At 33.8% G+C, this 16,987-nt stretch overlaps 1 protein-coding gene across 1 annotated transcript; it reads left to right on the top strand.

Moving 5' to 3' along the window:
* Window positions 1-353: 353 nt before the first annotated feature.
* Window positions 354-9,927, top strand: LOC143915580 (uncharacterized). Its single transcript, XM_077436279.1, has 5 exons — window positions 354-560; window positions 2,299-2,474; window positions 2,558-2,732; window positions 4,192-4,275; window positions 4,425-9,927. The coding sequence occupies exons 1-5, from the start codon at window positions 372-374 to the stop codon at window positions 7,041-7,043; spliced, it is 3,243 nt and encodes a 1,080-aa protein (XP_077292405.1). The 5' UTR covers window positions 354-371; the 3' UTR covers window positions 7,044-9,927.
* Window positions 9,928-16,987: the final 7,060 nt, after the last annotated feature.

Here is a 16,987-nt window from a genome sequence, read left to right as displayed (position 1 = left end):
AAAAAAATGTTTTTTTTTGTTGTTGTAAATGTATCATAAATATGTTTCATTTTAATCACGTTGGGAAACACAGTATTTGCTTGGTTTAATTTTAAACCATATGCATATTATTATTTACTAATAATAAAATAGTGGGAATCTTTATCGTAAAACCAAATTTGCTAACTACCAATTTTATAAAAATTGGCCTCAATAATAAGAAATATAATGTCGATATTTCATGTTTGTAATTATTTGAATACAGAAAAATCAATACCAAAATTAGTTTGAGCTAAAAAAACCAATAATAATTTTAATATTGCACAAAGAACATTGTGATAAGGGGGGGTTGGCAATGGCCATCCGATGGGGTGTTTGGGCGTTTCGGGTCGATGTGTGTGCAGCCGCGGCTGCTCGCTGCCATGAGTGTCGTAATGGCGCGCGGGGTCTCCGAGAAAAGGGGGGCCTCTCACGGGGCGCAGCCTCCGCACAACTCGCCTTCCAGCCACCCGGCCGCCCCCCACGCCGCCCTCATGGCGCAGGCGGCGTCTCTCGCCCCAGCATCCGCGCCCTCCTGCAAGGTAACATCGACCCATCCACTCATCAACCCATCCCTTCATCTGACAGTTCTTCTGATGACGTTTCGTTTCGCGCAATTTTCTTCCACGTCCATTGATTGTTGTGCCCCCCACGCACGCCCATTGGTCGAAAGCCGAATGTCAATCCACCAATTAAATTGCTCTATCTTTGAACATCACATTTTGAATGAATTTTGGATATTATAATGTTTGGTGTTTATTATACGGGTGCCATTAGTATCTCGAAAATTGTCACTAATTCAAAAGATGAATTATTCATTAGTGAAATAACACCAAACTAAATATGATAGAATCAGCTATTTTTTTGTGATTTTTAGACCTAGTGTTGTCAAACTTTGTCCATCACTTTCCTTAACATAGTCAATGAAATTCGCTGAATTATCGCTCAGATATTCTCATTCAATTCCTGGATAGTTCAAGGTTGGTGAGGATACATTTATTCAAATAGCCCTTCTGGAAGAAATCGTAGGGTTAACCAGGCAAGATTTCTGAAACGAGATTGGGAACATTCAAACACTCAGAGATTTTTATAGAATTTAATGTGTAGTGTGCATCCATCCTTCTGGAACAAATTATTTCAAAATGTTCTCCAAGAAATTCTTATAAAGTATAGAGATTATTCTGAAAAAGATCTAAAGATCAGGCCGACATTGTTTTCATCATATTAATTTTTAGCATAAAGCTATCCTATGTACATATTATATATAATTTGCTTTTATTTGATGATTGAATGTTTATTTTTTAATGAATGCGATTTAACTGTACAGTAAGAAAAAAAATTAGAATCTTAAAAAAAATGTTTGTGCATTAATAATTTGCATTATTTTCGGTGCATTAAATAATCTCGTGTTGTGCATCGAATAAAATATTTTCGCATTATAAAGTGAATATTAAAAAATATGAAACGATCATTCGAAAAAATAGATTTTAGCATTAGAATAGATGCAAAAAGTGGCAACGTTGCAGTCTTCCGTTATTGACAACTGTCAACTGTCAAAAGTGTTTATTTTTGTTTACTTATTACGTATGAATATGAATGATGATGTCAGGTCGTAGAGTCGAAGGTCGCAAGCCGAAGAGTAATATAAAAGAAGGAATCCAGTAGAGTGAAGCGTTGGTCGTTGTCGGTTCGTATTTTGGTATTCGCGACATTGCCGATACAGATCATCTGTCATTTTAATACACATTTCATCCACTTTTTAAGTAGCAAACATTTTTTTCAATGATCGAAGTAAATTTTCTAATGCAATCTGTATCCGTTATTTAGAAATGCACACAATTTTTTTTTAATGTACAGAAACTTTTTTTAATGTACAAAAAATTTTTTAAATGCACATTTATTTTATAAAATAGACGTTTAAATTGTTCCCTTTTTCAATGAAGTAGTCATTTTCAAGTTGATAATCATGTAATTGTTTCCACCCCACTCTGTATACGTGCATATATTACATATGTGACTAATGAAACTTTTATATCAACCCCTTATGAGTCATAAAAGGGTGACGAGACATAGTATAAAACAGTGCTTCCCAATTACTTTCACGTCACGGCCCCTAAAAAAATATTTTTTCGAGTTAAAAGGTTTATTTGGCAGTAATTATTACAATTATAATACACATATTTATAAATTTATAATTATAATACACATATTTGAATCCAGAACTTGGATATGAAGTGCGTTACTTATTTATATGTGTCTGAAATGTTTGATTTTTTTCAGGAGTGCGCAGATGATATTTCAGAGATCGAATTGCATGCCGAAATTGAGCATCTCAAGCGGCACTTGGCCGAAAGAGATGCTCACATCGAGGCAATGGAATCTGAGTTTTTGAAAGGAAACACTAGAATCGCCGAACTCGAGGAGCAAATTGTAACGTGGAGAGAAAAGTATGATAGGTATGGAATCTTGCATTGCCTATATTTTGTTTTTTAGTGATTTAATGTTTTTTTTTTTACGTTTTTATTCCATTTTTGTTAAGATTATACGATTCTCATAGACGGGTTCAAAGATTGAATCAAAATTTGGAAGAAAAGTTGCTACAGATGGTGGACAAGTGTTCCGAAGATAAGTCGCAACTGACGAGAGACGTGGAAACGCTCTCGGTACGACTCGCAGAATCCAATTGTGCTATGGGGCACTTACACAAAGAGAATGTAAGTTTTGTCTTTTGCTAGTAAATTTAATTGTAAGCACTTTTCGTGTGGTTTTCAATTTTGTAGCTTAGATGAACTTTTTTTGCTTTTGTTTTTGAATATTTATATCTATATATATATTTTATTTTTTGCTTTTAATTAATTTTTTTATCACGTCCAGACATTGTAGTGAGATGTACAACTGTTAGGAATATTTGCATTATATGAAAATTCTTAGTAATTCTACGCAACCTTTTAATTGATAGTGAATAAATTTACATTTACATTTTTTTCAATACGAATATTTGATGGATTTTAATTTAAAAATCATTTCCTATTTGTCATATACGTACATATATATATTTTATAGAAATCATATTTTTTTTCTTTATTTTATATGGGGACGCGACAATTCCAAAAGGTTCAACGACAAAATGTATCCGAAAATTAGTGCACTGACAAAATGTACCCGCGACAAAATGTTCACGCGACAAAATGTACCCGCGACAAAATTTTGACGCGATAAAATGTCCACGGAAATAATGTTCAAGCGACAAAATGTTCAAAAATCCAAAATTTCCTATTTTAGTGGAAAAAGTAACATTTTATTGTATTATATTTATCGATGTATATGGTATTTTGTACTGGTACTTTTTATCGTATACATCGCGGGCGTTATTAAATTAGTATAAATGACAGGTGTTCTCAACCGTATCCAATATTTACTTATTTAAATTGAAAAAAAAACTTTCTAAGCGTATGAACTGCAGATTACATTGAATTAGTTTTTATGGCAGGGCTTCTCAACCGTCTCCAACATTTTCTTAATTTCAAATGAATAATTTACTGCCTGCCATATAAACTAATTCAATGTAATCTGCAGTTCATACGCTTAGAAAGTTTTTTTTTTCAATTTAAATAAGTAAATATTGGATACGGCTAAGAACCCATAACATTTAAATTAATTCAATGACATCTTAAAATGATATTCAATGAGTCACAATGACATTCGCTTAAAATGTAATTGTTCAATTTAAATAAGAATATGTTGGTACGGTTGAGAACACCTGTAATTTATACTAATTTAATAACATCCGCGATCTATACGATAAAAAGTAACATATACATCGATAAATATAATACAATAAAAAGTTACTTTTTCAATTAAAAATTTAGGATTTTTGAACATTTTGTCGATTGAACATTATTTCCGTGGACATTTTGTCGCGTGAACATTTTGTCGCGGGTACATTTTATCAGTGCACTAATTTTCGGGTACATTTTGTCGTTGAACCTTTTGGACTTGCACCAATTGTCGTGTAACCATTTTATATTACAACCTCAACTGTAGTTTTTGAGTAATCATTTTATTCTGATTCTATAGATAACTCGTACTATAATTCTGTACATAATTCAATTACATGGATACGAATTGTATAAGAAATGATCAATGGTTAAACCTTCGTGATAATCTTTTCAGGAACGTTACAAGAATGACATGAACTTAGCAATACAACTCTTGCAATGTAAACCGGACAATTTTGTATCACAGAAATTTGATTCAGTAAGAATGTTTTTACGTATATTTTCAGTTGCTTTTTACGAATATTTATGCTTAGTAATATGTATGTGCGCGCTTATGTGGTATACATATATTAAAAATCTTTTGCACCTTGTTGTACGTTTTGTTTTAACGCTATAATTTGTTTTTAGCTGCCTCCCGATACTCAAGCTAGAGTTTCATCGTACATTATGTCAAAAGCCAAGTTAAATCAAGATTCTACACAACCCGGCTATCAGCCAGGAAAAAATCCTCCGTTGATTTCAGAAAAAGTCAATCCGGATGATTTTGAATTCAATATTTCTGCATCACTCATGTCGAAGATTTTAGAAGAAAGTGTGCAAAATACTATATCTAGTCACTGCGATACTTGCACTTGCTTGAAAAAGTCAGCAAATCCATTTTCATTTAACAAATCGCAACACTCTGTCGGAATCCAAACGATTTTGAGACACGAAAATATGAAGTCAGTTTGTTTTAACTGTAATTCTGATATTATTTCATTGAACTCAAGCTTGAGTGGTAAATGTAGCTCACCGCTTTCGGGAAAGGTATTACACGAAGAAAAAGATATGATACAAATAGGTGATACCGAAAAATCTAATTCTTTATATTCACTCCCCCAAAATAAAAGTTTCTTGAATGAAAAGTGTAATAGATCCGGCGAGCAATTGCCGACGATGAAATCTGTCAAACCTAACGAAGACAATGTAAAACTGGTTAGTCTGAAACATAGAGAAATCATGACGAAAATCGGCGAAGACTTGAAAAAGATTAGTTTAAAAGATCATTATGGCATACCGACTTTGGAGCCGATTACAGGACATCATCGACTATGCGACAGAACAAAAAGTTCTCTAAACACTGACGTGTCCAATATTAAGTTTGAAGACGGCAACGATCTCAGTAAAAAGCTGTGCAAATCTACCAGTCAATCGTCCAGTATCCACAAGTCGGCACTGTCGGTTAACGTTGCTGATATAACTTTTGGCGAAATCGAAAATTCCATACTGATGCCGAATACAATGGAAACCAAAATTTCTGCATTGCCGACTAAAGCCGATTTGAATTCAATTAGCAACAAAATAGTTTTTCATGGTAGTTCTGTAAGTTCCAATGATGCTGAAAGTAAAACATCGTCTAATAAGTCATACCAAAATGGCTCACACAACGGATCCAATCCCAAAGTACACATTGGTCCTGGTCCCAGGTTTTGTTCGTTGATTATGCAGGCCGGGTCTAAGAATATTCTGTTGGACAATGCACAACCAAACATAGCACCGGTTTTGTATACGAGACAATCAAAACATATGGATAATCCGTCACCTTTAACGCCTCTATATAACAATAATACTTTAGATATGCCTATGAAACACACCGCCACTCTTACCGACCTCGTGTCTGATTTCGGCGTGTGTGATAAGAAGTCAAATTCACCGAATTTAAATGGAGGAATATTAGATTCCGTTGATAATATTTTAGATTTGCCAATTGATGATATGGCTGTTAAAAATCCAATTGATTTGATTGAGAAACCTGAGAGTGGTTATAAGAGTAACGAAAGTGCTGAAATTATTGACAAGTTATTGTTTGGAGTCGATAATATAATTCCTGATGATCTAGATAAAAATATTTTACAAACTGAAATTGTATTACAAATACCCGAATTCAACGGTGATATAGTTGGAGATGAACCTAATATTGACATGGTCGATGGTGGAGCATTGGTTGTGAATGAAAACGACCAAGCATTCCAAAATGATATAATCGATAATTTATTTTCTGAGCCGAAAGCTTTGAGTGAAAATTTGAAAATGTTCAATTTCGATCATTATGAGAAGAGTTTGAAGCATTCGACTAGTTTGAAAACTCAAAAAGACGTATTGGAGACAACAATCGTCAACGATCTCGAGCATAGTAAGTTGACTAGCGATGCGCACGCTTTTTTGAAGGAAAGCGCTGAAATCTTCACGTCCAATTTCGATTTGAAGATAGCTTCGAAGAACCTGAGCGAAATCAACAAAAAGTTTCAAATCACGAATCAAGTGATGCCCGAGAATACGCTGGAAAAACCGAAAGAATGGAAGAAGGGAACGTCGACGGAGAAGAGTTCAAGTTCATTGTCGAGTGACGACAGTGCGGCTGTTCTTCAAAAGCAACAGCTCATACGGGTGGCCGAGTGGGTTCAGAAGAATTTGGAGATGGAGCAGCAGATCGAGTTCGACAACTCGGACAGCTGTCCACAAAGCGCTGAAGAGATGCACCACGTCAGAAACGACTTCCCAAGACCGGCCAAAGTCGATCATAGAATACGCAAGAACAATCTGAAGACCAGTCATAAGACGTCGCATCACCTATCGAAACACTCTTTCAACACTAAAAGCTTAGACAACACTACCAATACTCCCGTCGAGTTGTGCAATAGTCTCACTCAAGAGTCCAACACCGATAATAGGCTGAGCTACGGCCACGATATGATCAATTTCAACGCCGACACAGCGGAAGCTTCTAACGCGCAAAACGTGAACGAGATGGATGCTGCCAAGCGGCTCAAGAGACATCAGAGTCTCACGACGGAACCGAAGATGGCTGAAGATTTCAGCGCGGCTACAAACTGCACTACCAAGCTGTATACCAAAGAAGAATTGGCGAGGATGGAGTATAACGTGAAGCAATTCCTTTTGAACGGCACGAGATGGACGAAAGGCGGCAATGAACAATATTATTCGCGAGCGCGTAGAACTAGCAGCAAGACAGAGACTGATTTGTAGATGCTTAAACTCAATATTTAAGATATATATTGCATATGCACAAATATTGTATTGAATTTGTCGGGGTGTCTTTATTGAATTGTTCTTTTTTTATTCCTTTCCTAATGTTAGGAATGATACATGTTGTCGTTGTCTTGTCCGTCTGTCCGTCCGTGTGTTGTATTATACATATATATATATCGGACTGTAACTTATTGGATATATGTACATCAATATTATTTGTTAGTTGCATATTGAAGTAACGGTATTATTCTTCATTTTTTGACCCAATCTTCAACAGTTTTTTTTTATAAATTAAAATCCATATAATACCAGTTGTTTTTTATTTTTATTTTAAAATTATTTCATACATCAAAGCTTTCAACTCCTGGGTTTCTTTTTTAAACTAGCTACACTACAATTAGTGGTGGTAGGTGGAAGTAATCGGCGTTTGAGGTTGTAAAAATGGTGAAGATGGTACCGTTACCTTTGTTGTTAATTTATTGTTTGCGCATTTTATTTGTGGGTGTTAGCTTTTTATTCTCATTGATCTCATCAATTTCAATTTACCTGAAACATATCCGTAGTCGTATGTAGTTTCCATTAATCGTATAGGTGAAGTGTATATTGATACATATGTATATGTATATTGTTTTGATACAAAAATATTTTATTTGTAAAATGCTTATGACTGTAAAATATGTAGTTCTGATGTGAATACAGAGGGCTGATTGGTGATCGGCGAATTGATTAGAAGTGAATGGATTAGTATTTTAAAAATTTTAGGCATTCGAATTAGTTCAAGCGTGAAATGTATGGGGTGAGTAATTTTGAAAAATTTATAGGGAAAAGTTTTTTGTTTGAATTTTAAAAATTTAACTTGGCTTACATTCCTTTATATTTATTTTTTATAAGGTTTATTTACACTTTTAATGATTATATATATAAATTGGGTAAATGAATGCCATTCTTCTAAAAACGTGCCAAATTAATAAATATTCAAATAAATGTATGTAGTTAATGTTTGTATTGGTATGAAATAATCGATATGATTTAATTTCACATTAACTCATAAACTTTAGAATGCCATTCTTAGTCACGTCATCATCGTCGGATTGTTAACATGCTAAAATTTGGTTCAGGTAATTGTTTATAATCACATTAATAATGAATTGTATTTATAGTTATACAAATATGTCTATTTTTTTACTATTCGTAATCGATCGCCACATCAATACATATGTACATTGGGATTGTAATGAATTTTTATATGCATTTTTTTATTTATTTATATTCAGTATTTGACGAAAGAAACGTGCACAATTATTAAACATTCCATTTATATAAATATTGAAAGCTTACAAAATGATATGCTTCCATTTTTGTTAAATACAATACATTAAATATGTATTATTAGTATATGTAATGAATTGCTTCATAAATAACTGGAAATACATACAAATATGTTTTTTAATTTGATTTATATTTGTGATAATGTTTCAGTACATTCTATTTTTTTGTTGTTTATTTTGATATGGAATTGATATTTATTATTTCAATTGATAAGAATTTAACGATGTAAATGTTTAATTTGAAAAATTATTGATAAAATTCTTATTTATAGTGGCGGTGAAGTTCATTTAATCTGCACGCATTATAAATAAAAAAAAAAAATAAGTGTATTCCTATACTAAAATAAAAAGCTTATGCGAGTATTACTCGATACTACTATGTATTTACAAAATTTAATCGAGCTCAGTGTTGCACATTTGTAAGTAAAATAAATATGCATTTTCGATGTTTCACTTTGTACATTCGGTGTGTATTAATTATGATTATTGCATTACATTATAATGTGTATGTATTGTATTTTTGAATGTCTTCAGAACTGAAAAGTGGATATTATAATGTGTGTGTGTGTGTGTTATGAATATGATTGTGGACATAATTATTAATGTGCTAGCGTATTATCGTGTGTTTGTGTTCCCATAGTGTGTGTAACATCAAAGAATTATATTTTTATTGTCATTGACGTATAGCCAGTAATATTGTAAAATCAATTTTCCTGTATTTGAAACCAAAGTATATTTTTCAATGGAATTTAATGTTATTTAAAGTGCTTGAGGTGGAATAACGGAATTAAATAATGATGATGTATCCTCAAAATGTCATTTTGAAACCTGTATTAAAATAAATATTGAATTGAAGCTTTTTGGCATTGTTAATTGTGTCGGGTCTACCTCGAGCCTTGATTTTTTAAAGCTTATTTGTGTTCCGTGGACTATTTTGCTTAAAATATTATAAAATTATATACAGATAAAATTAGTATAATATTTGAGTTGATAGAATACGCCTATTAGTTTATATAAAATATACAAGAACTTTGTGCTACTAAATGTGATTTTCGTAATAAGTGTAATTTTTATTTGTATTGTATTTTGTATATCCGTGTTTTTATCAAAAATACGATGGAATATCACTTCTAGACAATATTTTCCGAAGTATTTTAGATAGTAAATTGACATTTGTTTGTACTTAAAAAGTTTTTTTTCATTACTAAAACAAAAATTTGTAAGCTTGAATCTCATAGTAGAATTTTGAAATGAAGTTCCACCGAATTTTTTGTAATGAAATATAACTGTTATTTATTTTTTAACTTAACTTAAGTGTAAAGTGATTGTTGTTGTGTTTTATTGTATCTTCTATGCAGCTTGCGAACTTGGAAAATGTCCACATGGACACTCCCCGTATTTAATCTCGTACCTTTCGAACACTTTTCAATATATACCGTACTTCTAACGAATGGATCTCAATATGGTCGTCAATTGGCTTCCTAATTATTATATACCATATACATCTATATATGAACATGTGTTTTACAGCTATTCTGATAAATAAATGATATTTATTCACACCGTGTTTTCATTTATACAAAATTTATAATAGGATTTCCTCAGAGTTTAACTATTGTACCCTTGCAAATGCAAAACATCTGTTGTACCCTTGATACGTTCAATATAATTGTTCTTATTTTGGAGGTCACAAAGCTTTGTGCAATTTGAATGTTCAAACGAACTGGAAAATTGGAGATTTCCGCCGTAGATGATACGAGTATTTTTTATCTAAAAGTGAATCAATTCTGAAAAAAATAATCATTCATTCGAAAATTTGTAGAAATCGTTCATATGTCAAATTCAAATTTTAAATCGGTAGCTTTTGTTTCAGCGCGAACGCGAATGACGTTTGGTCGTGGTAACGAATATCGTTGACCATCAATTGACACCGAATAATGTTATCGTCCGACGACTGATCTTCAATGGGAAAAATTATCTCCCTCTTCCTTCCTTTCCGGTGCAAAAGCCACATGTCTTCGGCGGAACAACAACAACATGGTGCCGCATTGTTTTTCGCGCACGCAATCATCGGAACTATCTGGGTAATTGTTATTTATTGAATAAATATATTTACAACCTTGCCTTTGTTAAAAATGGCGGGTCCGTACAAGCGGCACGGCCAAAAAAAACGCATAATCGACAGATCGTCATCTCGTCTCATCCTGATTCCGACAATAAATGAATTTAAAAATTGTAATACATTGCATTTCAATTAGGGTTGCCAGATGGTATCCAAAAGGAGGACATGTCCTCCTTTTCCATGTTTTGTCCTCCCGTCCTCCCTTACCTACTGTAAGTTCTCCCTTTTGCTAAACATCGGGCGGGACTGGCGGAAAATAATTCCGTTCTGGAAATTTCAAAGATACTTCAATCCGTACTTCATATGCTTCGTAATCGAAGAAACAACAATTTTTTGCCACTAAGCATAAGAGAACAGCTTCGTGATAATGACGAAGCCGAGTCCATTTCCAACGAATTTTTCAGTGTTTACAAGGCTTGTGAAGATTACTTGATGGAATGGATGATACCCTTGGAAGATTTCAAATGTTTTGAGTGGATGACATTGCTGAAAGAGAACGAAAACCTAAAATATGATGATTTAGTCTCATGCATTGAGTTCTTGAGCATCAGAGGTGTAGAGATTGACGATGTTAAGCTACACGATCAATTTTGTAACTTGATTTCATTTCTTAAATCAAAATCAGATGAAGATGAAGCATATTATGATTTGAAGTTGCACGAGCAGTGGACAATCTACTTCAAAAGTGTTAAAAACATTGAATGTTTCTCAGAACTGCTCAAGATCTGCGAGTTTTATTTTTGTATAAGCGCACATAACGCAAATGTGGAAAGAGTTTTTTCACTGATTAATACTCAGTGGAGCAAAGAGAGGAATATACTTAGTGTGCAGTCAGTTAAATCTTTAATTCTTACTCGATACAACTTCAAAAACTTGACATGTGAAGATTTTTATAATTATTTGTTAAAAAACCAAGTACTTCTTTCCAAAATTGGCAGCTCAGCTAAATATGATTAAAATAAAGTAAAATAATATAAAAAATTCGTTTAATTTCTGAATGTCCTCCTTTTTTACAGAAAATCCTCATTTTTAGACCCATCTGCCCTCCTTTATCAAATTATCATCTGGCAACCCTAATTTCAATGAGTACGCATTACATGGGTTTGGTGCAAACGATCGACAAGCGCCAGACAGACTGAACCACAGATTTACTGGATGGCTGCTTTAAACGCAATTCTCGACTTCACGAATGATATATTGCACATCATCAGAAGACGAGTAGCCTTTCGATGTGCACAGATGCAATTATTAAAATGGTAATTATTAAAATTGAGTTGGATCTTTCTGGCGAGTTTAATATGGCAAAATTCGGAACTTAAGTATCAGAAGCACATAACGTATACAGGGTAGGTATGTCGGGACTTCGGGTAGATTTCGCTTAGTGTAAGTGCGAGCAGTGCGCACGCATAAGGTACACGTGTCATTAATCTGTGATTCAGTCTGTCTGGCGCTTGTCGATCGTTTGCACCGCATCGGCATTACCTACATACATATATGGGGGGAAAAGTTAGTCTTTAGCCACATTAAGGTTGTCGGCCATTTGGAATTGGATATATTTTACAATCAAACATAAAATATACTCCACACTGTCACACAATTCTAATTTTTATTTAGATAAAATAGCTATTTAAAAAAAAAGTGGCCAACAACCCAGTAAGCACGACCAACAACTATAATGTTTCCCCTACAATGAAACTGTTATATACATACATATAAGGTACATTAAAAGGACACTCTTCATGTACCAGTGCAAATTGCAGGATAAAATGCACTGTCTTCAGATAAAACTACTATAGAGTGCAAGCTGTTTATTGCACCCTTCCAAAGTTGAAAAAAATCGTACCAACTGTAGGACGAATTGCATTGCAAAGTTTCTCTCAACGGCACCCGGAAAATCGACAATCTTCTTCACATTGTCTGCATGTCGTGTTTAAATGTCGACAATACAATGGATTTTCATCGGATGCCGCCACCATCGATCGTTATGGGATTATATATGGGTATTTATTATTGCCTATTGTGATGCTGTGATTATCGATACACGCATTACACGCCTGTTAATTACCGCACATACATTTGCATATAGACATAATAGCCCCACGTTTTCAGGGCCCTCATCGATGGGTCGAGGGACGAGGAAGACCTTCTTAACATCGGACATCCATGTTAAGTTTAACACGATGTACTCGACCGGCCTTCTGGCCAGAGGTCACTTCTGAGACCAGCGAATGGTCAACGTTTTTTTTAAATTTAATATGATTGTAGGCAGTGGCGGACTGGCCATACAAGCGAACATGCCCGATGGCATGTGGGCCCCACTATCTGTTAGAAAATATGGGCCCTCAGTAAAATTAAATAACTTTTTAACTATTTCACGTGTGTAAAAATGTATAGGATATTGCAACTTTGGGACCTAAAGTTTGGGTATTTCAACAAAACAAATTTCTTACGATATACACAAATAACTAATACCTGCTTTAACAGCCCAAGGATCGGTTAACTTTTTTTATTAGATTTGAAATGTAAGTTTCAACATTTGCGTGGGCCCTTTTGCCGGGCCTATTCCAACGTCAAGATTATGTATATACCAATACCTATGTAACAACTAACTACTGAAATAAAAATGGGAATAAACAAATTTTCGTGAATAATATAAACTGAATTGCTTAAAACAATTTTGATAGGACGATTCATCATCAACCAGCGATTTAAATTAACTTCATACTTTCAAAATAACATTTGATTATACTTCGATGATATAGTAAGATTTAAATACACAATTTTAAACAGTTTCCGAATATAAAATCTATTCCTTATCTAGACACACCCATGTAAATAGAAATATAGGATAGGGGCCCCCTCCCCAAAATCCCGATTTTCGATTAACATTAATTGAAAATATTATGCATTTTTTTCAGGGACGTAATTTGGGGGGGGGCATAGGGGGGCACTCGCCTAAATTAAGGAATAGTGTGAATTTAGAAAATATTATGAATTTAATGATTAATGAGATACTATGGATCTATGAATGCTACGTGTATTTCTTATGTGTTACTTTTGGGTAACTAATAAAATAATCGCTGCTATGTGCTTTGAAAAAAACAAAACAAAACTTTATCTAATGTTATTACGTACATAGATAAAGTGACAAGACAGTCGGTAGAAATTAAGTTAATTGATAGTTTTTTGGAGAATCAGTTTGATGGTCGATTAATGTTGACTATGTAAAGATTTGTGGAAAAAAATTTTCGCCTGCGGCGCTTTTTTCCCTTTTTCCATAATATTTTTTTATAATTATTTTTTCAAAAATAAGCTTATTTTTTTCATATTTTATAACTCAATAAGGTAAAGAATATTTTCCATTTTTATTCCGATATAAAAAAGATTTTTTGAAAAAAAATTCAATTTGACCAATCTTTGCCTGCCCTGCCCCCCAAAGAAAAAGCTGAAATGACGTCCCTGATTGTTTTCCACCGAAAGTAAAAGCCGCTTTTATGCCGCATTCTTTTATGATGCATTATATTTACCTAGGACAAGGGTTAAAACGAAATATACAATATAATTTATGGATCTATTTTTCTTTTGCCATTTTTCTTGTACCTAAATTTGTTTATTCCCAATTTTGAAAAAAAAAAAATTTCCCTTGATTTTTAGCGTTATGGAAAGAAGAAAATTTTGTTATATGGGGGGGGGGGACAAATTATTTTAACCCTGGGTGGGGCCCCCTTTGACTCCTGGCATGCACTGATTTCAGTCCCAGTCCGCCACTGATTGTAGGTATAAGATACCTAGTTAGAAATAAGATATTGTTTATTGACTGATAATGAAGACCTATAACAGTGGCGTCGCTAAGGGTGGTGTCACCTGGTGCGGTTAAACAATTGTGTCTCCCTCCCCCTATCAACTTCCCCATGTAATTTCTCCGACTATGTACTTTCGTTTTAGACCATGCAGGTTTTTCATATTTTTTTTTAGTAAATTACATAAATATTTTTTATTAATTATTAATATTTGTTGATTGTTATGACTTACGAGAGAGAAGCGCCAAAAGAGAAGCTAACAGTAGCGGCTCGTGAAAATTCATAGTGGTGGGGCTGCAGAGATAAATCAGGCTGTAGTAGCTCGTTAACCAAACCGATGATCGAATGAAAACAAAAATAGCATGCACATGTACTATACTGGGAGGTCTGCAGTCCGCAGCCTATGTAAACGACAAAAATAGCATGTATTTGTACTGTACTGGGGGGACTGCAGCCCCGCAGCCCATATGGACGAGCCACCACTGGAAGCTAAGCTCACAAGTTGTTTCCGTATTGCGTCTCCGTCTGACTGAATCAGTTAAACTTCTTAGGTACATGATTGATTTCTCAGGAATTCGAACAAAAGCCAATTATGACTCATATTTGATGCTATGTGTATATAGCTGCACCAGACGGATTTCGCGGTTGCCGTATAAATACAGAAAGCTGTATATATACAGAAAATGCAATAAGACGTGAAGCCGCTCATGGACCGTCATACAACGAATATGTCGAATTAGCGTTTTTCAATTTGAACAATTTGGAGTCACCCAAATGGTGTCACCTGGTGCAGACCGCACTCCCCGCACAGGCCTATAATAATATTAATAATAATTTTTATTCCAGACGATAGGGAGAATAGTGCAATTCCCATCGTCCATATAAATAATATAATAATAATAATAATAATATATGTACATATAATAATATTAAATAATTAATAATAATAATAATAAAATAATAAATAATAATTAAAATAATAAGAAAGTCAATTTATGGCGGTCGGTGGATTAGTTTCATCCACCGAAATGAAAAGATGTGACAGCAAGCAAACAATTTTAACGATACAAATACCCGACGACGTAGGGAGGCCGATCTCATCCTTAGAATGGCCTCAAAGTGAAGCACGTACACTTCTACAAACATCTGCAACCCCTTGGTAGTCCAAAGAGAGCCCGGTAATAGTTTTTGTATTGTATCTTTATCCCCTTGATTGTCTTCTGTTTATATTTCGTCCATAGTTCATCAGTATAAAGGCTAATTATACTTATATTGTATTTTTTTTATAAAAATAATATTGAAATAACATCAAAATAAGCAAACTCTAGATCCCGATTCCTATTTGTCGAAGAGTTGTTTTCCATGATCCAGTTGATACAGTAAAGTAGTGGAAACATTAGTTTTTACAAGGTTTTTATATATTTCACTTCGATAATGATTCAGTCTAAATCCCAGCATTCTTCCGATCAGTTTGAAACTTTGCAATTTTGCGGGGTTTGGTCACCGATAGAAATTTAAATCGATAGTTCGATGGTGTAATCATAATAAAAATAATCGTGATAAAGACATGTAAGGATGCAAAAATTTTGAAATCTTAGTAGCGAGTAGCCTTATATGTTTGACTTTCCGCCACCCACTCGTTTTGTCAGATTTTAATTGTTTATTTTAATAGAAAATAATGAAAGCTCACTAATTTGAACTTTTAAAATATCTTCATCGTGTCAAATACCAAATTCAAAAAAAAAATGGGTTAAACTGGCCACTTCAATCGAAAATTAATGTACAAATTACATACGTCTATTTCGTTTGTTCATACAATGCCCCATACATAGACGTAATCGTCCAATTTTCATCCATTTCTTTGTTTCATCCCGACGATGACGTCTCACTGGGTCACGGGAAGGAAGTAGTTTGTTCCGTGGAACAATTTGGAACAGTGCAGGGGTTGGCAAACTTTTCGCTCGTTACATTCATGCCGAATAAACGCCACGTCCTTCGCAATAGAAAATAGTAATATTTGCACGCGATGCGAAAACGGACAATTTTCACAACACGTCATATCAATGCACGTAAATTTTCACAAAAATGACACTGGAGTGTTTGCATTTTGCAGTTTTGAAATTGCGAAAGTGTTATACGGGATCGTTGCCCAATGTATATGTGTATGCGATCGTTTATTCGGTGCCTAATTGTGTTTTGGCCATGTTTCGAAATTGAATTTGATTTTTGATTTTGGTTTTTTTTCGTATATTTTATTATTATTTATGAAAACTAATTGATGGGATGACCATGGTAACGGAGAACGGACACGTTGGGAAACTTTGAAATGTTTCACGCGAAAGTTTTGATTTGCCGTTTAATTGACGCGTTTCCCTTTACTAAGCACCTAAATATTGATTTTCCGATTAAGAAATTAAATCGCCAAAAAATCCTATTTCTATACACTACATACATACATAATATATGAATACGTTTTTTTCTGTTTTAAAATTATTAATAAAATTTGCCGCTGTCTAATTTTCCACAACGTATTTTCCAACCATGGGAAATTGCTTAACGGATTGACGCCTTCCGTTTGTATCTATCGTTCTTAATTAAACAGATTTTAGATAATCGAGCGATATGGCATTTTGTTTTCGTATCAAAATTAGATAAAATTAAAAAAATAATAATATCTGCTCTTTGATATTG

Source organism: Arctopsyche grandis, chromosome 8, assembly GCF_051622035.1.
Source record: "Arctopsyche grandis isolate Sample6627 chromosome 8, ASM5162203v2, whole genome shotgun sequence".
Lineage (NCBI taxonomy): Eukaryota > Metazoa > Arthropoda > Insecta > Trichoptera > Hydropsychidae > Arctopsyche > Arctopsyche grandis.
This window is presented reverse-complemented; position numbering and strand designations above follow the sequence as displayed.

Excerpts from the sequence above, each read along its gene's own strand:
- LOC143915580 (XM_077436279.1), top strand. The coding sequence starts at position 372 with ATGTGTGTGCAGCCGCGGCTGCTCGCTGCCATGAGTGTCGTAATGGCG. Across the intron at positions 561-2,298 it reads CATCCGCGCCCTCCTGCAAG|GAGTGCGCAGATGATATTTC; the intron begins GTAACATCGACC and ends GATTTTTTTCAG. Across the intron at positions 4,276-4,424 it reads TATCACAGAAATTTGATTCA|CTGCCTCCCGATACTCAAGC; the intron begins GTAAGAATGTTT and ends ATTTGTTTTTAG.